General features: G+C 34.9%; 2 protein-coding genes across 3 annotated transcripts; one reads left to right on the top strand and one right to left on the bottom strand.

Moving 5' to 3' along the window:
* Nucleotides 1-89: 89 nt before the first annotated feature.
* RIN13 (RPM1 interacting protein 13) lies at nt 90-5823 on the bottom strand. 2 transcript variants are annotated; one of them, XM_086558579.1, is made up of 4 exons: nt 4966-5823; nt 3557-3643; nt 2728-3441; nt 90-516 (listed from the first exon to the last, which is right to left on the bottom strand). In XM_086558579.1, the coding sequence occupies exons 1-3, from the start codon at nt 5479-5481 to the stop codon at nt 2755-2757; spliced, it is 1290 nt and encodes a 429-aa protein (XP_086414705.1). In that variant the 5' UTR covers nt 5482-5823; the 3' UTR covers nt 90-516; nt 2728-2754. The 2 variants fall into 2 exon arrangements, with proteins under 2 accessions (XP_086414705.1, XP_086414706.1); XM_086558580.1 differs by having other exon boundaries at nt 90-513; nt 4966-5523.
* Nucleotides 5824-9132: 3309 nt separating this feature from the next.
* Nucleotides 9133-23685, top strand: LOC147506418 (DENN (AEX-3) domain-containing protein). Its single transcript, XM_086558578.1, is given in 20 exon segments — nt 9133-9486; nt 9616-10038; nt 10132-10332; nt 10602-10685; nt 12153-12212; nt 13095-13139; nt 14158-14357; nt 14494-14920; nt 14922-14986; nt 15222-15321; nt 15414-15608; nt 15730-15819; nt 17197-17259; nt 17446-17520; nt 17735-17785; nt 18619-18696; nt 21159-21293; nt 21838-21945; nt 22045-22110; nt 23190-23685. Coding segments are annotated over 20 exon segments (2547 nt in total). The 5' UTR covers nt 9133-9480; the 3' UTR covers nt 23265-23685.
* The last annotated feature ends 1284 nt before the right edge of the window (nt 23686-24969 follow it).

Genomic DNA, 24969 nt, shown 5'->3' with positions numbered 1-24969 from the left:
ACACGTTGTCTAATTTCCCTAAAAAAACAATTGTAGATGGATATGTTGGGCATTTAAAAAGACAAATAAATTTACTGGACCGCAAGAAATGAAAGAACTATCATTCCCTTATAGTAAATGAAAGAATAACGCCTTTGAACAGAACAGAAAGCAAATTATAACAAAGGTCAAAGGTCAAAAGTCAAAAGTCAAAAGTCAAAAGTCAAAAAGATTTACACCTTGATTCGATACATGTCTTCCACTAATACAAACACAGAGAAGTGGAGTCGGATATAAAACCAATTAACAACGCTTAACTACTACTGTCTTTGGTCGTCAAATAGCAAAGCATTGATATAGAAGTTGTAAACAAATCCATTTTTTGCAGACTTCCGAAACATTCCTTGGTAGTGGGATAATTCCATAGATAATCCACTTAAAATATCCAAACTTCCTGCTCCACTCTAGCATCAATGATAACTTTTTGTTCATATATCTGACTGCCCTACCACGGCTCTGGAGAGGTAGGCATTCCTGCTGTAGCGTGAATAATAACATCATTGTTATGAGGTAAAATTTTCGTTAGTCGACTAAGACTGCATTTTAAGTAAGGTCTAACTAATGATGTTTTTAAGAACACAAACCAACTGTGGTTAACATTAATCACCTCACAGGTTATGGGATTCCCTTATATTAAGAGTGGTGTCTAGGACTCTAGGAGTGTGTTTCACCCCTAAAAAATAATCATGCGTCAAAGTATAAAACAGTTTCCTACAAGCAGATATCAGAACTATCGCTGAAGTAACTGGAATTCATTTCTTGACTGTGAAGTGTCAATGACAATTTGGACTGTCAACCCCCTGTATTTCCGTCACAATACCATTACTATAAGTAACAAAGGTACAAACCTTGAATTCATTTTGATCGAAGTACCATGTGTCTTTTACACACACACACACACAAAAACACACACGTATGATGAAAACATGCCATCGATAAGCAGGATTAGAATAAAGCAAATAGCCAATGTGAAAGAAAGAGAAGCAAATAGTAGAGGATATGGCATCTGAAGTAGAACTTCTCTGCGGGACAAAAGTTAAGATTAGGAAGCAAAGAGAACATTGCAGAGAGAGTACGGACGGAGAGGGCCACCTTTATTTGGTTTCTAATTAAAAGTAGCATGCCTATTTGACATGGAGGTTGAACTGTTAAGTGTTGAAGTACTGGATAACATCTCCATCAAACAGCAGAAATATAGAAATGGCTTACGGTCTCTCACAGGACAAATTTTACTGTTGATAAATATGTAAGTATAAATTATATCATCATGCCATTATATTTGGATGTGAATTAACAATTGTAATTTATTAAAAATTGAAATCAGTTACTGAACAGAGTTTTTATAGAAGACAAGAAGCACGGGTGTAACCAATCTTTCACAAACGGGGACACCCGCACACCCAACACATAAGTAAGAACACATACACAAACAGTTTGGATTGCTATATCCAACCTCCAACCCTCATAACACCACTAGGATGACTGGAAATAGTGATCTCCTTGAAACAGAAACAACCAGACAAAATATGCCTTAATCTGTTCGATCATACATAATTACTTGTAGATCAAGAAATTGAAAACAAGCTCACAACGATCAAACTATAGAATCAATATTACGCAACCACCAGTTTCACTTGACAGGACCAAAACCTATTCAGATGGTACGAGTGTATGACCCTTTTTTTTTTTTTATAGAATTTGAAATCATGTCAATGTTCTAGATGATCCAGTGCCAAGGTTGAACTCTGTCATAAGGACTTACAATCACAGGGCACTGATGAATCTGTGCCGCGGATGATGGCTTTGAAGCTAGCTGAAGACTTGCAGACTTTAAGTAGGATATTCTCTGCTGACGGAGTGAAAAGGTAATTTCGTTATACTTGACTAGGAATAAGAAGACTGTACACCTGAAGAGTGGGGTTGCAAGGAGATGTCATAGGATAGGGGGTCGAGGTTTTTGGCAGAGAGGCGCTTAGGCAAATATATGTTAAATGCAATTATAGTTCGCTGGTATGTGGTGATTCCTTGGTGTCTGTCATATTCATAATTTCATATCATACAAACCATGCCCAGACCTGTTCTTAGTAACCCTCGCAGAACCCATCCTCTTAAGATTCAATTGTAGAAAACAAAAACAAGGGTTCTAAAATACCAGCAATCCTTTTTATCCCTTCAGAGGATATTATCTGTATTACTAGCTGACCCGTGACCAGATCTGTTCTTAGCAATCCCTGCCAGTTCCCGCCCTCTTAAATTCAGTTTTAGAAGAACAAAATAAAGTTATTATTCATGTTACTATTTGAACCAGGGGACAAACGATGTTAGTCTTCTTTTATGATGTAATACTAGGTTTTTTCCCAGAGTCAGTCCTAACCACTTATGGTATTGGCACACCGACTTAAGTTTTTATACCATAATACGTGGGTTTTAAGTTTTAACATAGTAACAGAGTCCATAGACATCACTTTGTCTTCATTATACCTTAGAAAGTAATGAACCAACGTCATTCCCAAATAATACTGTTAAAACACGGTGATTTACACACAGACACAAAGGATGATATGGACAACATCAGATTATTAAGTCAAAAGTGTTCCTTGGACAGAAAAGTTCTTTCAACTCATCAAACGTCTTAACTACATCTAAAACCAGTACAAAACAAATAAATTAAAAGAAAAAGATATTTACCTTGTTTTTAGTTCATTGCTGAAATTCCTAATTAGGGCATTCCCTTGCAAAATGTCCTTCCCCTCCGCATTGATAGCAGCAACCACTTCTGTTGAACCTTCTAGTTGTTCCTTGATTGCAGAATCCACTGTTAGTATAACCACCACCATCATCTCGACCCAGAACACTCACATCAACAGCTCTGTCCCTCCCATCATATCCCGTTCCAATTTGAAATTCCACATCTTCATCTGAACTGAGACTTTTGAATACCTTGGATTTGATTGATGAATAATGGACAAACACATCTTCGCCGCCACTGGAAGGAGTGATGAACCCATAACCCCTGAAGCTGTTGAACCACTTCACAGTTCCAGTCAACCTCTCTCCCGGCACCCTTGGTCTATCCAGAACCATAGACCTTAAACTCAACACATCCCTTCCCTCGTTAGAGAAAGCATGGGGAGTGTTTGAACATGAGTTTGTGTGTGTAGAAACATTGCCACTATTCAGGGGTTCTGAATGAGTCAGCGTTGGATGTGTGGTTGGTGCCACTGAGGGAGTAGTTTCATGATGTTTTGATGCTGGTATTTGTGCCATTTTCCCTTGTTTGAAACATTCTCTCTGTTCCCTCCATGTTTTCTCCTTGTCAGTCGAATGGCAATGGTAACCACCTGAACCACCAGTACCCCAGTAGACACATGGAGCACGAGTGTCACAGACATAACAATGGCACTGCATTCTCCAGATGTAATTATCCAATCACAGGCAGAGAATTACGTTCAAGGAAGCATTACTAGCAAAAAATACCAAAGTCAAGATAAGTTCCACACATAGTGAGTTATCATACCAGATCACAGTGCTTCTCATGTGCATTGGTATTAAAAGGAAATCTAGCACACAGATGTCTTGGATGAGGGTAGTCTCTACAAGCAACCTGTAAAAGAAAAAGGAAAACAAAGGATTCAGGTCAGATAAACACCGACATATCATGCATATAAACCTGGGGACTGAGGAGTCACTGAGTAGTCAGACCGAAAGCTTCTGGACATTCGTAATTTTGTGAACAAAAGTTTAAAACAACAATAATTTTTACGAGAAACACTTGACAATAACTTTTCTCAAGAAACATCTGCATATTAACTTTATTCAAGATCAAGATGCATGCAACTAATAGAAAATCAATCTCTTGATAATCTTTGACGTCCTAAAAACTATAACCAAAATTTTTAAGCACTCACTGTTTTCTCAATATTGATGGGTGACTTGGCGTGAAAGGGACAAAGATCGAACTTGAAACAAAATAGCACAAGAGAGCCTTGTTGTTTTCTTAGATTCAGCAAGTTAAATAAGTAAGAAGAGAAAATCCTCCTTGTAAGAACAGAAAGGACTTAGCAGCTTGGACATGGTTGAAAGATAAGAAACAAACAAAAACGCAAGCAATCAACTTATCTAACCTAAAGGACTGCCACAAGCATGAAAATGCCTTCAGGAGCATAAATAGCAGGGGTAACAAGAACAGGTGCAGAGAGCATCTAAATGTAAACTTATATATGAATGCGGATAAATGTAAGAACTTTTATTTCACTAAGTAGTCAGAATCTATTAATTCGATTTCATGGTTTCTCTCAAAGTGCAGCTTCCCTTAAACATAATTCTTATACCTAGAAAAGCAATAGGGTCAGTACAATTCACAACTTAGTACTAAAGCTCCTAACTAACCAGCTCGACTTTTGATTAACCAACTCTACTCAAAACCCCAATCTAGCATTCTAACACTGTCACACCTGCCAGGCAGAAGAGATTGTTCAGGTAAAATTAGGGAAGATCATATATTTGAGTTAAAACATCTATTTCATACAATACCAAGTTAAAATTTCCATGGAAATAGTAGGTTGAAAGTTTGCACTTTGCAGTATTAATCAGCTGCTACAGAACCAACTCCAATCCTGCTTCACCCAGGGCTCCAGTAGGATCCCATCTTTCTTAATCTAGAATGTTGTCGTCATCAAACTTAAGGAGCAATGAACCATTTCCAAGTTGTGCACTTGTGCACACAATACTTAAAACTAACCTCTTCATCATTCTAAATAAAAACATTCCCCTAATGATAGAGGAGTCCTATAAGAACAGCACAAACAACTTTAAATTATGTTGGGGCTTTTGGGGAGGGGGGGTGTTCAAATTTCAAAACATCATTCAATCTAAAAAAAAAAACAAGTAAAAAAACAGTACTAAGCTAGATACAACATAGTATACCTGCCCCTTCTCGGCGACGATTACCAACTCATCATCATCATCATCATCATCATCATTTCCTATACCAACATTCAAAATTTTAATTTCCTTGTAAGGGTCACCATCCAAAATCACACATTCATCATCATCCAAAATCACACAATCATCCTCCCCGTCTTCATTTTCAACACCCTTGTCTTCTTTCTCTACTTTTGCACAAACCTTTTTGTTCTTGTTGAAAAGTTGTTCCACAAGACTACGATCATTTAGTAGTCGAGTAACGAGAGCTGGAAAGATGGTATTTAAGTGCAGCTCAAAGTGGTCATTGGAAAGAAGACTTAAAGCTTTAAGTGCATATCTATAATCATTGGTTTTGTTTTTGTTGAGAAAGTGTACACAACATTCGACAAGTGAAGTGGCTTCGGTTGATGAGATGGTTGTGTTTCTAGATGGTTCTAGAATCTTGTATAGACGAGTGAATCCAGCTAGTTTCACTCTTGTGTTTTTAGCTCTTGTCATTCTTAGTGCTTCCTCCATCGTTCTACTCAAAACTCAAATCATCATACTGGACTGTCTAAATATTTCATTCTTGGGCTCAAATTCATGGACTTTAACTTGGGCTTTACGGATAGCCATGTTTTACACGGTTGGAAATGAGGGATTAGGTGAGCTGGTAGGAAAACCCCATGCCTATAAAACACCATTTCTTTCTAACCATATTTCTTGACTTGTGGTTGTATTCTTGTGGCATGGAATCCATTTTGGTCAAAGAATTTCACTGTTATAATTATCTGTCCTCTCAAAATTTATAATTTAAATCATTTTTAGTCTGAAGACGCTTGAAGTTGAAGTCCTCTCAGTTTTATATAGATCTTAGGTAAATAGTATATGTTTAGTCTTCCTCTACCATCTTTACCAGTCGAGCATCAAGAGGAGAAATAAAATGGATGTATCTTTCAAACTCCAAAGTTCTATTCCTTATCTTAATTATGAATCTACTCATTCGAAGAAAATAAGTCTCTTAAAATTTGGAACAACACAGAGAAACGAGTTCTTCTTTCAATACACATCGTTGAAAATTTTATTTTAAATATCAAAATATATGTAAATATCTGTTCCAAGAATTGAAAGTTTGAAACAATTGGGACTTTCTCCTATTATGTCTTAGTGACGAAAACACTTCATAGTAGTGAAGTTGTTTCTTTAGATTTTTTCGAGATTAATATATGATTGCATAGAAAGTTATATTGAATGTAAGTATTTTAGTTAACCTCTAAAATGCAACGATACTGCCTTTGATGTTGTTCTTCAAGATCTTAAGTTATATTTTTCTAGTTGTACAATAAATAATAAATAAAACAATTGTGTTATTTTTTTATTTATTTGTTTTAGAATGATTTTAGACATACCCATAAAAACACTCCCATACTCCAGTTTTAAACAACTTTAAAATAAATAAATAAAATGATTTTAGACACATTTAGGTTCCTAAATTACAATTTTTTTATATTAAGTGTACCCATGCCAAGACAAAACAAATCATTTATTTAATATATACATTGTGGGACTCCATATGTATTAAACCCTATATACTATGCGTTATTCACTTGTAACTGGAAAAAAAACATGTATATCTTATTCTTTTTCAATTAAATTATGAGGTACGATAGTGTTTTTATGGGTGTGTCCAATATCACCCTATAGTTATGAGATTATTATTATTATTATTATTATTATTATTATTATTATTATTATATATATATTTTTTTATATTGTATGATTGTATGTAAGTAGGTTTATTTACACGCGTAAAAATAATAGTGATCTTGGACACACCCATAAAAACACTTTTGTACCCCATAACTAACTTAAGTTGTTGTCATACCCCAATAATCGCCTCAATCCAATAATATCTCCTTGGGGGATTTTCAATAGGGGCAAAATGATTAAAAAATAATAATAATAACAAGATGTTTTTTGGGTACTCGTTTTTTCTTAAATAATAAATCAATAACACTTATTTCTTTTGATTAACGACATGAAGAAAAAGAATAAGATGAACATGTTTTTTGTATTATTTTTTCCCCCAGTTATAAGTGAATAACGTAGAGTATCTAGGGTTTAGTACGCAGTGGCGGAGCCAGGGGGGCCAGGGTACGCCCTGGCTCACCCTGAATTTTATATTTTGGCAGAAATATTTTTGGGTTGCTTTCTTTTATATTCATGAATTACCTATTTTGCCCATAGATAAAGACTTTAGTTTGCTGGGTCTAAAGATATTTTTGGGTTGCTTTCTTTTAAATTCATGAATTGCCTATTTTGCCCATAGATAAAGGCTTTAGTTTGTTGGGTCTAAAGGCGGTCCTCCAAAGAATGAAAAACAAATGCATAACACATGGGTCTCTCCAATGAATGAAAAGTAGAAGTGATATGATAAGTATGGTCATTTTGCATGCCCTTGTGTGGCAATACACCCTCACCCCCTTGGTTATTAGAGGGCCCAGATGCTGGAGCATAGGTACAACAGACATATACTAGATTTTGTATAAACTAAATTACTACAAAACATTTTGGTAGTTAGAATTTAGAACAAGTGAACTTTTCTTTGTTGTTGCATTACACACGCTTATTTTGCCGTTAGAATTTAGAACAATTGACATGGCAAATTTACAAGTGAACTTTTCTTTGTTGCCGCATTACACAAGTGTATTTTGCATTACGCCCAAGTGGTATTATTTATTCACAAATGAAGAGGGAAAAAAAAACATATTATGGGCTATATAAGACTACTAATTAAACACCTTATTTAAAGCAAAAAATATATTAACAATTTTATTATTTAGTCTAATTAACCAAACTAGTAGGTTCGATTTGTCATCCAACACTTTCAAACTAAGGAAATGTCTGTTATCTAAAATATATATATACTTTTGATTTTCAAAATATTAATTTAACTAGAGAAATTAACAATTTGTCAAACAATTAGATATGCAATTATTTAACCAAAATAAAACCAACTAATAATCACATGTACACACTATTTGATATGAGTTGGAGTTCAACGACTCACCACGAACAAATTTCTGGCTCATTGCTTGTTAGTACGTATAAAGTCACACAATGTATATTAAATAAATGACTTGTTTTGTCTTCGGTACACCTAATAAAAAAGACGGTGATTTTGGACACACCCATAAAAACACTCCCATACCCCTAACTTTAAAATAAATAAATTATATTATTTTAGACACATTTAGGTTCATAAATTACAATTTTTTTTATTAGGTGTACCCAAAACAAAACAAGTCATTTATTTTATATACATCATGGGACTCCATACATACTAAACCCTAGATATTTTATGTTATTCATTTGTAATTGAAAAAGAGCGTGTTAATCTTCTTCTTATTATTTGTGTTAATCAAAATAAAAAAGTGGCATTGATTTATTATTTCGCTCAAAAGAACGAGTACCCAAAAAACGTATTGTTACTATTATTATTTTTTTAATCATTTTGCCCCTGTTGGAAATACTCTCAAAATAATTTGGAAAATGTTATTGGATTGAAGCGGTTATTGGGGTATGACAAAAACTTAAGTTAGTTATGGGTACGGGAGTGTTTTTATGGGTGTGTCCAAAATCATTAAAAAAAATAGTAATTTAGGCACTCTCTCACCGCCGGACTAACCCCTAGCGTTTTTTAAACGTTAGTATTTTATTTTATTTTATTTATATTTATTATTTTGGGTTTTGCTGAAAGTATATGGTCATTAGGCACGAGTATTTGCCTAACTCAAGTTGCCGAACATCGTCTATTCGTCTTGCCCCATTTGCTGATGATGTGGCAAAAATCAATGTAGGGCATTGTGCACGTGTTGGACTTTAGGACGTTTATAGTCAGCTCAAAGTGCCATAAATGTTGACATGAGATCCATCGAAAACGATTGTTGAATTTAAAGACCTGTAATGGCTATGTAAGTAAGTACTAAAACATCTCTCAACTTTTCAACTACTTGTAAAGTGCCAAAAAAAAACATGATCCTGTAATATTTGATGTCAACCTAATCTCTATCATGAAAAAAAGTAGGCAAAGTAATCCACAAGTGCTACATTTATATATGTATCTTTTTTCATTATAAAAAATAAAAAGGGTAAACTATAGGATAAGAAAATGACAGTTATAGAGGAAAAGCAAAATAAAACGTAAACAAAAATCACGCAAAAAAGGTTGAAATTATTCAATGCCCATGCCATGTTGACTAATCCTTGATTTGCCACATGCATTTCATTATTACCAGACACACAAAACAAGATTCTCATAAACCAATTAACTAATTAATAATTTCTTAATCCCAAATTAAAAACCAAACTCTTCACACAAATGTTCATAAACAAACCATCAAAACTTGAATTCAATCCAAAGTAATGTAATTTTCCACGTAATGTTCAACACCATCTCTTCAAAACAGGCCAAAAAGTTATATTTTATCGATTTTTACCCATTTTTTAGCGTTTTTCAGGTGTGATTATGTGTTAATGCAGGTAATTAGCATCAATATCTCTCTAAGATTTCTTCTTTCATGTTTTTCATATGAATTATGAAGAAATGTCAATAGTTTTCGATTCAAAAAGTGTTGTTTTGATTGAAATATAGTTTTTTTTTTGGTGAAGAATGAGTTGGTTTTGTTAAGTATAGAAATGGAAACAAAGGAAGAGTGTTTGGAAGATGAAAGACCATCATCACCATATGAAGTATTACAACACATATCAGGTGAAGCAGTTAGAGTAGCAAGTGAAGCAATACAAAGTGTTTATAACCATAATAATAATAATAATAATAATATAGGAGCTAGTAATAGTGGTAATGTTTCACCAGTGGTTGGGAAATTGGGGCATCATCGACGAGTTCGGAGTGAGAGTGTATCGTCATCTGGGAATTTTAGAAGTAATAGTTTTCAGAAATGGAAAGCTCAAATGCAAAGAGCATTACAAAGAGGTGGTCATAAGGAGGAACAATATAGAAAGTCGAGTTTTAATCCTGAAGTTTTAGTTAATCAGAAAAGGCAATGGTATCAGCATCATTCGAAACAATTGGTACGAATGTTTTTGTTGTATTATTGATGTTATTCAATTTTTCATTCTGCATTGCAATGGCATATGATTGAAAATGTATGAATATTGTTGCAGGATTTTTTGAACTATAAAGAACCCACGTCCATATTTGAACACTTTGTCATTGTGGGTCTTCCTTCAGATACTAATCTCAAGGCAGTTGAGGATGCGTTTGCTAAGAAGAAGACATGGGAATTGCAGATGGCGAAATGTGAAACGTTTGATACTAAAACTCTTCAATACCGTGGACCTTCTTACCCGATGTTGGAACCTCAGGTAAATGTAAACGATACATAGTTTGCCTTATTGGAAAAGTTCCCATTTTACTATTTTAGAATTCGTGTAAACTATGACTCAAATGTAAACGATACATAACCTAACATTATGACTCAATATTGGATGGATAAATAGTTTCAAGTTGAACAGGACAACAATTTGATCCTTACCAGTAGCTAGTTTCTCCTTGTTGTGCCTCATTTGAAATGTCACATCTCACTTTCTTGTCTAAATAAACCCCTGATGTCATTCTGTTTGCACCCCTGCAGATTCTTTTCAAATATCCCCCTGGGAAGAAATTAGCGATGCATCCAAAGGACTTGCCTGCTTTCTGTTTTCCTGAAGGTGTTAAGGTCTGGTATTGCATCACAGAGTTGCATATGATTGCGTTAATTTTTATATTGCATCACAAAGTCAGAAATGTTTTTAAATTTCTTAATATTTTCTGGTGATTAAGTTGGTTATAAATCTGGTTCATGCAGTAAGTATAGCTACCTTCTACTTTATATTTCCATTTTTAACTAAAAGACAGTCTCGAGTAAGCTTAGCGGGAAGATTGAAACTAGGTGTGTGTGTGTGTGTGGGGGGTTCTCTTTTACTTATGTGAAGTGCTTGACAGAATAGGCTGACTTTAATAGCTGTTTGATGATAATGATGCTATTACGGTGAAATCATTTTTATCAAGTCTTGCCTAAGAGTACGCTTTGAGCGTGTTATAGGAAAATGAGAGGATCACTTAATTTCCTTGTGAGCATATTTGGAAGAACTATATTCCGTTTGTAGTTGCCTTTTTTGTTGGAAGCTACTTGGGTAGGTCCAAACTATTGAAAATTTGAATTGAGAGGCTTGGGCGTCGATAATGTGTGCTCATTATTGGTGGAGGAAAATGTGGATCATGTACTCGTCACTTCTCCCTTCACTTTCGGAATTTGGACAACATTCTTTTCATCTGTCAACATTGCTTGGGTACAACCGCTAAATATCAAGACATCAAAGATGCATTGGGGAAGAACATCATCTTGGCTCCACTCTCCAACAAAGCTAATTGGCTTGCCAATCATTTTCCAAACGCCTTGGTATGTACACTATGTAAGGAAATAACTTGAGAGTCTTCAAACACAGACAAATAGTGGCATAAGTTGGTAAAGCCGTAAAGGAAGTCCTAGAGTGTCTTTTTGATTGGGCATATGCTAGTCCATTGTTTAGGGGTCTAAAATTTGGGGATGTGCAATTGGGATGAGCTTGTAAGATGAGAGATTTATTGTAACTCGGGGCCTTGGAAGCTAAAATGTGGTTGAGTAGTTTCTTGCTACTTACATCCTTAATGATTGTGTTCTTGTAACCTTTTTTCTATTAAAAATACTGATAGAAAATTATATAGTATCTTATAAAAAGAAGAAGCAAATAGATGATCAGAAACCACATTTTGAAGGTGTTCCAAGCGTTTTCCTTGATGTCTTGAGTTGAATCCCCTTTAACATAGTTGTCATTGTATTTGACAATAATACGCTACTAGTTTAAAATTTAACAAGTTATTTTCATTTGGTTGCATGTCTGGCTGGACACATTTCCGGTTCTGGCTATCCCCTATAAATTTATTTATTTACACTTTGTGGGGTGTCATATCAGTCATTCTCATATTAAATTTTGGAAGAGTAGACTACTGAGGATTTTACTTTCTCTGCATGATGAGTTTAATGAACTGTATATGTACTTGGCCAGGTATTCTTTTTTCCTTTTGTATGGTCTGATATGTGCCTCATTATTCTATGGAGATAGACTATCCCTCAGTTTATTAATTCTCTTAGCACATGGTGCAGGCTAAACTGATGGAGAGGACTCCATCAATGAGTGACCTGAATGAAGTCGTCCATGGACAGGTATGATTGGTATGAATGTCTAATTTAACATGGTTTTGGCTTTTTGCTTTGTTTTGTCTTACTCCTCAAGATCTAAAGAGATTGACCTGTGGCGGCAACTCTATCTGTTCAGAAATCACAATTAGCTTTCAATGTGTAATAATCTTTTTAATTCATCACTGCCAGATCTTTCATGTATATATTCTTCCCCGCCCTAAATGTTCATCTTTTAGTGGAAATGAGTGGGAGAAAAGTTAAGCAATTACTATGAGCCTAGTGTTGATTAATACTATTGTCCGTTATTTGTACCTGCGCTCCTCCCAAGAAAATGATACAATTCGTCGGTTTTCTGATGCTTTTGGAGTTGATATAGATTAAACTATTATTATTGTTATTTAGTACCGTCTATTAATCTGTTTGACTATGAGTTCCCAAAAATATCTCTTTCCTCATCTCTTCTGTTATTTTTCTTTTTTACCTTAATGCATTCACCAATTAATGCTTCATTGCTTCTTATCTAAACCTATATATATATATATATATATATATATATATATATATATATATACATACTAAAATTCAACTCGTTTGACAATTTTTAACATTGGCAAAAGATGATTGCAAAAACTAGACATTTCTGGACCTTTATATATATTTTCAAAAGTGGAAAACAATTTTATCTAAGTTAGAAGATATCAAACGAGTTGAATTTTTGTAGAGATGTTCTTTATGGTTAGTAGATCATATGCACAAAAGATTAGGTTTTAAATCATTTTGTAGGTGAAGTTGTGGGTGTTTTAGATTTGGTACTTATTTAAGGTCCTTTTAGGAGCCGGGTTGTATATATATATATATTTATTATTTTTTTTCTTGTCTCTCTTACTGACATTTTTTTTTTCATAGGAACATCTTGGAAGAGATGATTTATCATTCATTTTTTCTCTCAAGGTGAGTGTATCTCTATCTTTATAAATGCTTTTAACTGATCGTGCATGACGATAATTGTCAACTCATAATATTGCTCCACATCATAAGTATGGTATGTTAGATGAAACATGATTAAATATTTATTGAGAGGTGTATGCAGTTTAGGTCCTTGTGTACTTTTTTCTGCTACACCCTTCAACGGTCTTTCAATCATCGCATCAGTTGATTGGAAAGTGGCAAGTCTTTTAGGCAACTTCAATCGATCTTGTTCCTGTCAGCAAAGGGGATCCACCGAGAAAACCTTTGCTGCTCCACTTCAAGTGGAGCAAGTATAGCTTCATATATTTGCTGATTTAGAAACGGACTGGAAATGGATTATAACAACTTGCTGATGCATTAAAGTTGGTTTCTATCCAAAATCAGCATGTAATGCTGATAATGTTGAAGAAAGTGAATCTTTGAAGATGCTCTTACTTTGTAGTTAGTACCGATGACCAAATATGTCTAATTGTAAGGCACTCTAGAATTATTGGAGCACCTTACTCAGCTAATAAAGCATTCATAATTTTAATCTATTTTTTTCGCTTTGTTTTCAATGTCGTATAATTATACCATTTTTGTGTGAGACACCCTAGTAGAACATGATTCCTTAGCTGATATGGAATGTGGGTAAATGGGGCTTTAAACCAAGGCTGCTGCCATCTCACATCTTCTTTCTATGTTGTTGCATTTCAGATATTGTTAAATATTTGTTAGTTGACACAAATGTAAGGATAAAACTGGTAGGTTAGATGAAATTTCTTGTTTAGTTAAAAAGAAAAGAGATATTAACTGTTAATGCATAAAGGATTTTAACAATATAAAAAAAAAAAAAGAATCATGTAACTGCACAGGTAAAATGCATGTGTTTATTATGTGTTAGTAGCATATCATACTTTAGTAGATAATTTGGAACTTGTACAGTTGTTGCAGTGTAACTGTTATGTTATTTTCCAACATTGGGACGTGGGGCTGAAACATAGTATCTCATTGATTTCAGGGAGCAGACAATGCAACTCTTTATGGTGTTTGCTTGCATGTACAGGAGATTGTTCAGAGGTCACCTGGTATTATAGGTGTTGCCTCACCATTTTCTAGATCTCCTGGTGGTTTCAGCCGCTTTTTGGTTTCAGCACCTCGTTGCTATTGTGTCCTCACTAGAGTTCCATTCTTCGAATTGCACTATGAGATGTTGAACAGGTTTACATCGATCTTCACTCTCCAAGTCTCCAGTATAAATTTCATGCAAGTTTCTGTATTTAGTTTCAGGGAAAGATAACTTTATGCTTTCTGCAATTTTTATTACTGATCACACATGTTCCTTTCATGGGTTCAGCATCGTTACACAGGAACGCCTAAATAGGATAACACAGTTTGTGAGTGAAATGAATATCACAGATTACATACCATCTCCAATTGGAACACAAGAAGACATCAATGAGAATAATGATTCCCCTAAGAGGGAACAATCTAAAGATTGGACGGCTTTTGCAGTGCCAGTTGACAGTGCAGCAGCCCTTACTGCGGCTGCAGCAGGCATTATATCTGATGATGAAGTACATTCCTATTCATTCAGGGTGCGGGAGCCTGAAACCCCTGAAAGTATCTGTACTAGTGAGGCTTCAGATATTAGTCAGGCAAAAGAAACAGACAAGGAAAACAGAAAGGGAGTACAAATATTTGATGATTATTCATCTGAGACATTAGAAACCCACTCTGATGATTTTGGAAGCTATGGAAATGGTCATAGATCGCCTGAGGTTGAGTTTTCTTTTTGGCTCTAAAAGGCCACACAATAATAGTGTTGAAAGTTCTGAGTCTTTATTCAGGTGAAAGGTTTGATCCTTTGTTTGATTCTTTTTGACTATTTCAGTTTTCATTTGAATAATTTGACTTTATGCATCCACCTTTGTGATCATAGTTATAAATTTTTTGAGTACTTGATATTCTCAGTCATCCTGTCGTATACTTTTCTATGAATCAAACGTGTAGAATATGTTTCTTCTTAATTCTAAGCTAGTATTCTATTTTGGTATATGTTGATAATTCCTAGAGTTTTGGCAGTTCAGTGATGAGCATGGGTTCAGAGGATGATGAAGATGATGAAGTTTCTTCCTTCTCTGATAAGAATGCAGGAAACGATGCAATAATGAAATGGGCCAAGGTATTTGGAGCTTGTGATCATGGTGGAAAGTTAATAACTGGCAATACATGTATTTTGATTTTTATGACCAATGTCTGTTCTTATGGTTTTAGGAGCACAAAAATGATTTGCTGCAGATAGTTTGTTGTTATCATTCTCTTCCTCTTCCACCATACGGAGGTGAAACAGTTTTTCAGCCACTTGAGCATTTGCAGGCAGTTAAATATAGCCGACCTGCTGTCTCTACATTGGGTTTATATGGAATCTTTCCTGATATAAAGCTGCAAGGTTTCTCAGAAACTGCTGAGGTATTTATGATAAATAATAATAGGCATTTTTGTTTTGTTTTATTTTATTTAATAATTTTACTACTATTATTATTTTTAATCCTTAGAAAATAGTCAAAATACTGATGGTATATCTCACCAGGTTAACGTAAGATTAGCTTCTGTGGAGGAAGCTTTTTCCCTATCAATATGGACTACTGCCACAGTTTGTCGAGCTCTCTCCCTCGAAAGTGTAAAGTTTTTTTGACCATCCAATTTTGATGATTAACTTTTGGAAACATTTCATATACTTACTGCAACTTTTGATGTGAAACTTGTAGCTCTAATGATTACACAAGAAGCTCCATACATTGTTATGTTCAATGTAGGAATAACTCGGATTGTTGTTTAAAAAATCTACTTGCATGATTTTTTCAAGAAAAATAAATAGGTGTCTGTATGTGGTTTAGTAACCTTCTGGTCGGTGAAGGCAGAGGTTAAGAATGTTCATTACTTCTTTTTGGATTGTTATGAAGTGGGTGAGTAACTTTTGTTCTGAATGATCACATCTCGGTGAGAAAAATGTCAAAGTAATAATTCATTTTAGATAAATTATTTAACATCTATGACCTTTGTAGGTGTTTCAAAACTTTCTGATTTTGGCTGGGAAATACTAAAATTTGCGTGTAATTGCAAAAAAAATGTAATAATGTGCTGAAAGATGAGTGGCCTTTTTATCTTTTTATGTTTCATTATAAATGTGACCCTCTATGTTTTACTTAATGGCTGAGTATGGTGCACAAGCTTAAGCTTTAGGCATACATAAATCCAATAATTACTAGAAACTGGGGTGCTATTACATGTGCTTGCTCCTGTTAACAGAAGTATGGCGCACAAGCTTCTCTCACATAGAGTATCCCTAGGTCTACTTGTATATTTTTTGGAGTTCAGAGAGCATAGTTGTCATACGGGACCTTGCATACCATTGGAAGTCCATTTCTTATGTTGAGAAGCAAATCACATTAATATTCCCCGAACCTGTATGCACTTGAAACACTTCTGTGCTTGAACCATGAAATGCAATTTTCGAGTTTTGATGTACATTTTTACTGATCTGGAGTAGTTCACTGGAATGAAGATCAATTATCTGAACTTCCGTGAAAAGTCATATGAGTGGAAAGAAGTGTAACGCAGTGTGACTTTAGTTGGTGATACGGTGATGTGAGTGAACAGAAGTGTTATTCAGTTCTAAGAAATGGTGATTTATATGCTTTGAAAATTCATCCTATTAGTTTAGCTGTGGTTTAAGGACTTTTTATCTGAACTTCCGTGAAAAGTCATATGAGTGGAAAGAAGTGTGACGCAGTGTGACTTTAGTTGGTGATACGGTGCATGTGAGTGAACAGAAGTGTTATTCAGTTCTAAGATTATATGCTTTGAAAATTCATCCTGTTAGTTTAGCTGTGGTTTAAGGACTTTTTAATTAATTTGAATTGAGCGCTTCATAGTTTGTTCCAGTATGATGGTTGTTACTTTTCATCTTCTTCTGCAGTTAACTAAATGTGGAATACTTGTTTTTAAGCTATGCTTGGTATTAATTAGGAACTTTTTTGAATAATTCTTCTGTCAGATTTTGGCATTATTTGCGGGGGTATTATTGGAAAAACAAGTGGTAGTTGTTTCCCCCAATCTGGTAAGTCAGTAGTCATTTTATATCTTTATATTGTTCATATTGCTGTAAGTTATAAAAAAAATCTTTGTACACACATTTATACTTTCTATTTCAACTGATCTTGTTCCATCTCAAGTCCAACTCCCATTTCTTTTCATGATATATAAATTGATGCCATCTTTATACAGTGCCTGAACTTCTGTGCAGGGTCTCCTATCAGCCATTGTTTTATCACTTGTACCATTGATTCGTCCATTCGAATGGCAAAGTCTATTGCTTCCAGTAAGTTTAATGGCACAACTAATTCTTTCCTTGCTTCGCTGTTTTGTTTCAGTTTTTAGTTATGCACCACCTTCATTTTAGCTTTTAACTTGTTTAAAAATATGTTATTTCTCCATGGCATAGAATCTATTCAGCCAAAATGAATAATAATTCAAAGAAAAAAATTTTGAATATTATTTATTCTTTCTTTCAACTATAATTTGATCTTTTGCAGGTTCTCCCGAAGAAAATGCTTGATTTTCTGGATGCTCCAGTTCCTTTTATTGTGAGTTTACAACTGTATTACTCCCTACCTTATATTTTCCTGGTCTGTAGAGGAGCATTTTTCCTGGTGTGCATGAATGTTTTCATCATTTTACAGTTCCTTTGGAGTCTCAACCAAGTTGAGGACTCAAGTCCGTATGCTGGTGGTTCTTTTTGGAATAATCTATTAACCTTAAATAGGCCTTCTTTTATCTTGTTTTTTTTGTTATATTATTTTTTTTTTAATTTTTTTATTTGCTAACTGCACTTGAAAAACTTTGTTTTATTGCTTTGTATTCAAAGCTACATCTAACACGCTTTTTTCTTTTTATGGGCATTGAGTCATTGACTGTGCATTCAAAAACCATACTGTTAAATACTTGCTTGTTGGCCATTTCATCATAAGTTTGTCCTTACTTCTGTGTCATCAAATTATCTTAGTACATCTGTGTGAGATCACTACTACGTTTAGAACTACAAAAACATTTAGGTCCGAGTACCTATTTTAGCAATAGTTTCAACATGATTTATCTAAAGAAACCAATGTGATGCAAAGCATGAAGACGATGAAGAGTCCACTAGTTTAATTGTTTCAAGTTATTATTTGTGACACGTCGTGTTACTATTGGTTTATTATTTTTAGGGTTAGTATAAATAAAGGGCATATGGTTAGGGTTTGGGGGAGTTGTGTTTTTAGAGTGTTGATGTTTATGATTTGAGAGATTCAATAAAAGAGTTGTCTTTTGTTTGTTTAATTCAAGTGTAGATTGTTAAACTGAAGCTTCCGCCAGTCTAAATCTACATCACGCTGCATGCTATAATAATAATTATAACCTCATGGCTATACTTTTTCAGGTTGGTATACAACATAAACCGGCTGGTATGAAGATGAAAACTTCCAATCTCATTCATGTTGATGTGAACAAGAACAAGGTTTGATTGCTTTATGTTTTTTTCTTTTTGCTTTGATGTGGATTACTTTATCACCCAGTAGTGAATAGGTGATCTACTTCAGCGTCTATTCGAAGCTGTGGGTTTTTGTTTTACTCAAATGCAAGCTAATCGGTTGCACTAGAAATTTTGTCATGTACTTTTGTGTGTGGCGAGCAGTGAGTTTTTTTAGTAGGCTGTATAGTTGGAAAATTATTCAAAAATAGATTAGTGTAGAGCTGGTATTGGGTTGATGCCATCGCTAGGATATTATTCAGTACCGACATTCTTAGTCCTAGGCATAGTGGAGTTGAAGGTGGAAGGTCTGTTCTTTACTTATGGTACGTAAATAATCTCTTGTGTTGATATGTAGGTTTAGGTGTTTGGAAGACTGCATATGATTTTACTATGCTGGTTTAGTTGGCAAATGCCTCCAAAAGTAAGGGTTATTGAGGGCTGATTTGGTTATATCATTATATGGTTCTTTCCTTGCTATGGTGATCATTCCAGTAAGAAATCGGTCAATAGTGACTTTTTTGTGGGAAGATTATATCCAAAGAGAAATAAAATAAAATCAGTTTTCAAAGAATTGGGGCACTTGGTAAAAGGTGTCGTACCGAAAAGTTTTTGTTCGGGACCCACTGCTATGAATATATATTTCTCTATATGTGATGTAGAACATTAGTTGAGTCCAAGCCCATAGTTCAAGTCCATTAGTTAGTTGGACACATGTGGCTATTGGTTTATGCTTTCTTGGTTTACTTTAAATAATGGGCTTGTAGTTAGGGTTGGAATAGTTGTGTTTATGTGTGATTTGTGATTGATATATTCAATAAAAGAGTGATTTTAGGTCTTCTCTAAATTATGTTTCAATTAAATTGTAGATTCAATTAAACTGAAGCTTCCACCAGTAAGGATCTACATTATTTGGTATCGGAGCAGATTAATTTCAGGGATTATTATTCACGGTACTGTTCACCGAAAACACTGTTCGCGAAATACTGTTTATCGGGTACTATTCACCACGTTACTATTCACGGCGATTTTAACAAAGCAACTCGAGGTCGTCCTCCATCCATGGATACTCGCAAGTCTCGTTTAGAAGAAAGCATGAAGAACATGACACAGATGTTCCAGAACCTGATAAGTTTCCAGTCCTAAGAGAGGTGCAACAACCACCTCCACCACCACAGAATAATGGTTCAGTGACTAGTACTGATAATGCATCTCAGGTTGATGGTTTAATCCCTCTTTTGAACCCTTTTGCGCCTACAGATCAAGAAAACAACGGAGAGAACAGAGTTGGCATGAAAGATAACACCAACAGGAAACCTTCTCTCAATGAGGAACGTGAGGGTGTACCCCTCAATGATGGCGCCGCTCGGCTGCCGGCAGGTGTTGATGCCCCCCCTATTGGGCGCTCCACCAATTTTTGATAAATACGAAGATCCGATTTGGGAAAATTTTGTGACTTACTTTGACAAACGAAGTGATTTGTTTTAAAAAAGCACGATTGCAGATTTGGATTTCCTTAAAGAAAGTCACATATGTTGGTGAAGTTACAAGCTTTCAAGACGAGCCATTGGTACCGAATTTTTTTTGTGCATCTTCTAGTTATTGTTTTCATAATCTGTGTACAAGAGCATGTTGTGGGTTACTAATTTTAAGCTAGGGAAACTGCTACAAAGGAAAAATTCATGGTCGGATTCCTTTCAGCTGGGGTATTGGCCGATTTCCTAAAGCTTGTGGACGTGGCTCTCTTTACCTGAAGTTTTTGTTGATTAGAAATTCGATAACGAATTTTTTTCGGTTGGGGAGAGTGATGTAGAACATTAGTTGAGTCCAAGCCCATGGTTCGAGTCCATTAGTTAGTTGGACACATGTCGTGTTCCTATTGGTTTATGCTTTCTAGGTTTTCTATTGGTTCGAGTCCATTAGTTAGTTGGACACATGTAGTGGTTCTCTTTAAATAACGGGCTTGTAGTTAGGGTTGGAGTAGTTGTGTTTATGTGTGATTTGTGATTGATAGATTCAATAAAAGAGTGATTTTAGGTCTTCTTTAAATTGTGTTTCAATTAAAGTGTAGATTCAATTAAACTGAAGTTTCCGCCAGTAAAGATCTACATTAATATGTATGCGCACTAGATGTACTGTTATTTTTTCCTGTCTTTATCCTGTCTCATTATTGAAACTATTACTCTCAATCACATGTTATCCTTCTACCTAAAGTTTGTAGCTAGATGTAGTACAAACAAAAAGTACTAAAATGTAATGAAACAGTGAGTGAATAAAACCCTGCCATATGTGTCTCGTACTTTGAGTAATGTTTATCATTTTAAACAAGAAATAATCCTCAACACTAGCATATCAGAAAAAAGCTGCTAACATCTTATAGCTCCGATAGCTTGTGGTCTTCTTATTTGTGTCACCGTTTCTAATTTTGATCTTCTGCTTTGAAAATGTAGGTGAAGATTTGTCACTTGCCCACTCTTCCTCGACATAGAGAACTTATCTCTGAACTGGGGCCAATTCATGCTAGATTGTCTTGCGAAAACTCTATAGCTAAAAGGCACCCTGTATATAAGTGCAATGAAGTGCAGGTATTTAACAGATACTACTTAGAACGTTGTTTTTTGGGTGAACGAAAGAAGGGAATTAATATGTAAATTTTTCACATGTATATGGGATTCATTTACAGTAGAAGCATTGGAATATTCCATTCTGGACCCTGATAGAGACACTTTAAGCAGCAAGACTGATGTATTTCCAAAATTGGTATAGCTAAAAGGCACCCTGTATAGAAGTGCAGGTATTTAACAGATCCTACTAAGAACAATGTTTTTTGGGTAAAAGAAGGGAAACAATTAATTTTTTTTTTGCATGTATGATGTATATGGAATTCCCTTACAGTAGAAACATTGGAATGTTTTATTCTGGACCCTAATATAGACACTTTAAGCGGCAACACTGATGTATATCCAAAATTCATAATAAGCAATATGTTCCACATTGGAAAAGTTGAGCTTTGTAGGCTTCATCGTATCTTCCAGTAAAGGGCATCACTGATACTGTATCCTTTTGAGCATTTAAATTTCAGTTTTCATTCTTTTAAGCTATGATTATTATATAAAATTAATCTTTCAGGCTGAAGCTGCTGTCCAGTTTTTGAATGTTACGAGGCATTACTTGGAGTCACTCTGTTCAGATTTGCGGTCTCATACAATTACTAGTGTACAGTCTAACAATGACAAGGTTAGATATATTCTGTGTGCAACTTAGCACCCATTTTTTATATTGCCAAGGGAATTACTTTCATACACATTAATTCCTACTTGTCAATCACTGTTTCAGGTTTCATTACTTTTTAAGGATAGTTTTATCGACTCCTTCCCTAATAAGGACAGGCCATTCATTAAGGTATAGACATTCCCTAATTCTTATTGCAACATTGGGAACTTGATGTAGTCTTCTTGCAGTAGTTTATTATATTCCTTTCCTAGGTGGTTCTGCACTGCCTATAATTAAAAGTTTTGGCACATTTAATTTGCATATGGCCGTGTTTGTCCGGATATTCAGAATTTTGAAATATAGTAAGGAAAATAGGTACTCTTGTGAACAACCTTAAAATCGTAGAGAAACATTTTATCACCCAGTTTATTAATATGAAGTTTCACTTCTTGGTGTTGAGGATAACTTCTACTACATATGGATTTTGTGGGATGAATATCTTGTTGTTTCTGTTGGTGCAAGCTATTGATCAAAGTGTATATGTGAGTAGGCAATTTATGAATTACAGTGCAATTGAGCATACTAGGTGCAAAGCTACACGGATGGCATTGAGATCCGAGTGCTATTGTAGAAATGTGATAGTTTACTGAACCAACCAAAATATATAGGAAAATAAAGGACCTTTACACACTCCCAGATTCTTTTTCTTTTTTTTCCTTTCCCTTTACTTTTTTCCAAGTCACCTCCAAAATGCTTCAAAGTAGATTCTGAAGACACGTAAACTTTATGATTCAGCTTTTCATATATATATAAAAAAAAAAAATCGTACTTTGCATCAAGAGGGGTATACTAATTAATGCTAAATCTTGTGCTGAGATAATCGAGCTCCTTCAGGGTTGAAGGGTAAGCTTTGGAACTACGCCTGCCCAAGACGATCAGAAACTTCATGATACTATATGGTAGCAATTAAGAATCTAGATATCCTTAATGAAAGGTGTAAGACAGATTTGTGCAAGATCGTGAGCCACCAAAACCCAGTGTGTTGGGGACTTGGGGCCAAATTTTTGGTGGTAGAAAAGTCCAATCTGGATTACTTGATCAGTGATCGTTGTTTGGCTATCACCAATTTTAAAGGGCAGAGGGAATGATTGAACAAGTATATGCCAATGCAGTGGACAAAGTCCACTGTCCTCTATTAGGACATAACGATATATATGTAGTAGATTAAGTTGACATATTCTCTAATTTTCTTTTTGTTGCTTCTGCAGTTATTAGTGGACACACAACTATTCTCTGCTCTATCAGACTCCCGTCTATCCTTCTATGAGCACGAGCAGTTCTAACTTAAGCACACCTTATTTATATTGTCCTGGAAAGTTTTAAGCTAAACCTGATTGGTTTTGACTAGAATAACCGAATAAGCTATTTCAAGGTCCGTGTCAGTCTGGTCGTCTAAGATGAGTCAAGAAATAATGGGAGGCTGATCGTTGAGACCGTTGGGATTGAGGAATACCTGTTGTCTCTATACAGTATCAGTGGCAACGATCTCATGAACCGCAATTCTGAGGCTGCTGATTGAACAGGGGACGATGTGCATCTGCAGAAGTCCCAAATGGTTTTTGTACCATAAGTAATTCAATTGATTAGGTTCCTAACCCTCTGCCTGCTTTACTTTTAGCCTTCATCCCAGTTTTAAGGGATTTTGGAAATATAGAATCAATTTTGTAATTATATAATTTATATAAATGTAACAAGTTTGTATCCCCTCTTTCTGGCAGTTGATTGCAATTCCTTTGTTATAAGAAACTGTATCTTTTAATTCAGTTATCATACATCATCAAATAAGGACTAATTTATTGCCTTGGAAAAGCATACAAGTCTTATTCAGGATGTGTATTTTGTGCATTGCATACAGATGATCATTGTGCTAAATGTATAGACTTCCAGCATTTTTGTTTGCTGCAAATGTAACTGCATACCCAGTCCAGGTGTTACATGCCAGTAGATTTGTTCTCAGTTCCCTTGAAAATAAACTGATCATTTGGTGATGCCAACTTGGTTGCTCCAAATAAATGATGACATGCGTATGGATTTCTGACTTTCGGTACAGCTACACCACACCAAGGCCTTACCAGCTAGCCACTGGATGTGTGTGGCTCGAGTTAGTGGGATCTTAATATGAATTTGAACAGTGGGTGCAAAGTACAAAGTAAGCAAATAATGTGCATTCAAGCAGTCACATAATACCTTGCATAGATTTTCAATTATCACCATAAAAAATAAAAGATTTTCAATTATACTCTTTTTGCAAGAAATTTTGCGTTTTTTTATGGTAAAGATAGTTATGAAGAAATTTTGTGTGTTGCAACTTAAATCAGTATCCATATGCCCAGCAACTTAACATACGTGTTCTACAAACCTCACATCCCTGGCTCCTATAAACAAATATGCAGAGTTGGAGTGGAGATTCCATGTGTGGGCTTTAAGGATTAGAAATTTAGAACTGCTGGGAGTGGGGACAATAATATATTCCTGTGCACGCCTAAGAAATTTAGAAATGCTGGGAGTGGGGACAATAAGAAAGCACTCTTGCTATTACCTTTCTTCTTTTCTTAATTCCATGGATATACACTCATTGTTCACAGGTCATATACCACATTACCAGTTTACCAGTTTACCATCTTCTTTTGAATAATAAAGGAAACACTATCAACTAACTTTCTTTTACAAGTATGATGTTGTTTGATGGAAATTTCCATCATGAAAAAGTTGAAAACAATGCAAATGACAGATAGAAAAAAAAAAAAGTCATGAGGATTTACTTTGATGAATATAGGGGCAAAAAGAAGAGCCTTATTTAAAAAAATGCTTTAGTGCTGCTCTTTACATTTGAAAGACACAATTTTTTCACTAATTTTAACATAAAGCATTATGATTCAGCACGTAGTGATCTTAAGCCTATACCCACTGGGCACTGTCTCGTAAAGCCTAAACAAATTTTCCTATACAGTAATTTTGGCCTAAAAGTCATTTGAATATTATTGTAGC

The sequence above is a fragment of the Coptis chinensis genome, chromosome 4 (assembly GCF_015680905.1).
Source record: "Coptis chinensis isolate HL-2020 chromosome 4, ASM1568090v1, whole genome shotgun sequence".
Taxonomy (NCBI): Eukaryota; Viridiplantae; Streptophyta; class Magnoliopsida; order Ranunculales; family Ranunculaceae; genus Coptis; species Coptis chinensis.
Note: the sequence above shows the minus strand (reverse complement) of the source record. Positions and strands in the feature narration are given on the sequence as shown.

Excerpts from the sequence above, each read along its gene's own strand:
- RIN13 (XM_086558579.1), bottom strand. The coding sequence starts at position 5,481 with ATGGAGGAAGCACTAAGAATGACAAGAGCTAAAAACACAAGAGTGAAA. Across the intron at positions 3,644-4,965 it reads TCGTCGCCGAGAAGGGGCAG|GTTGCTTGTAGAGACTACCC; the intron begins GTATACTATGTT and ends TTTCTTTTACAG. Across the intron at positions 3,442-3,556 it reads ATGAGAAGCACTGTGATCTG|TGCCATTGTTATGTCTGTGA; the intron begins GTATGATAACTC and ends TGGAGAATGCAG.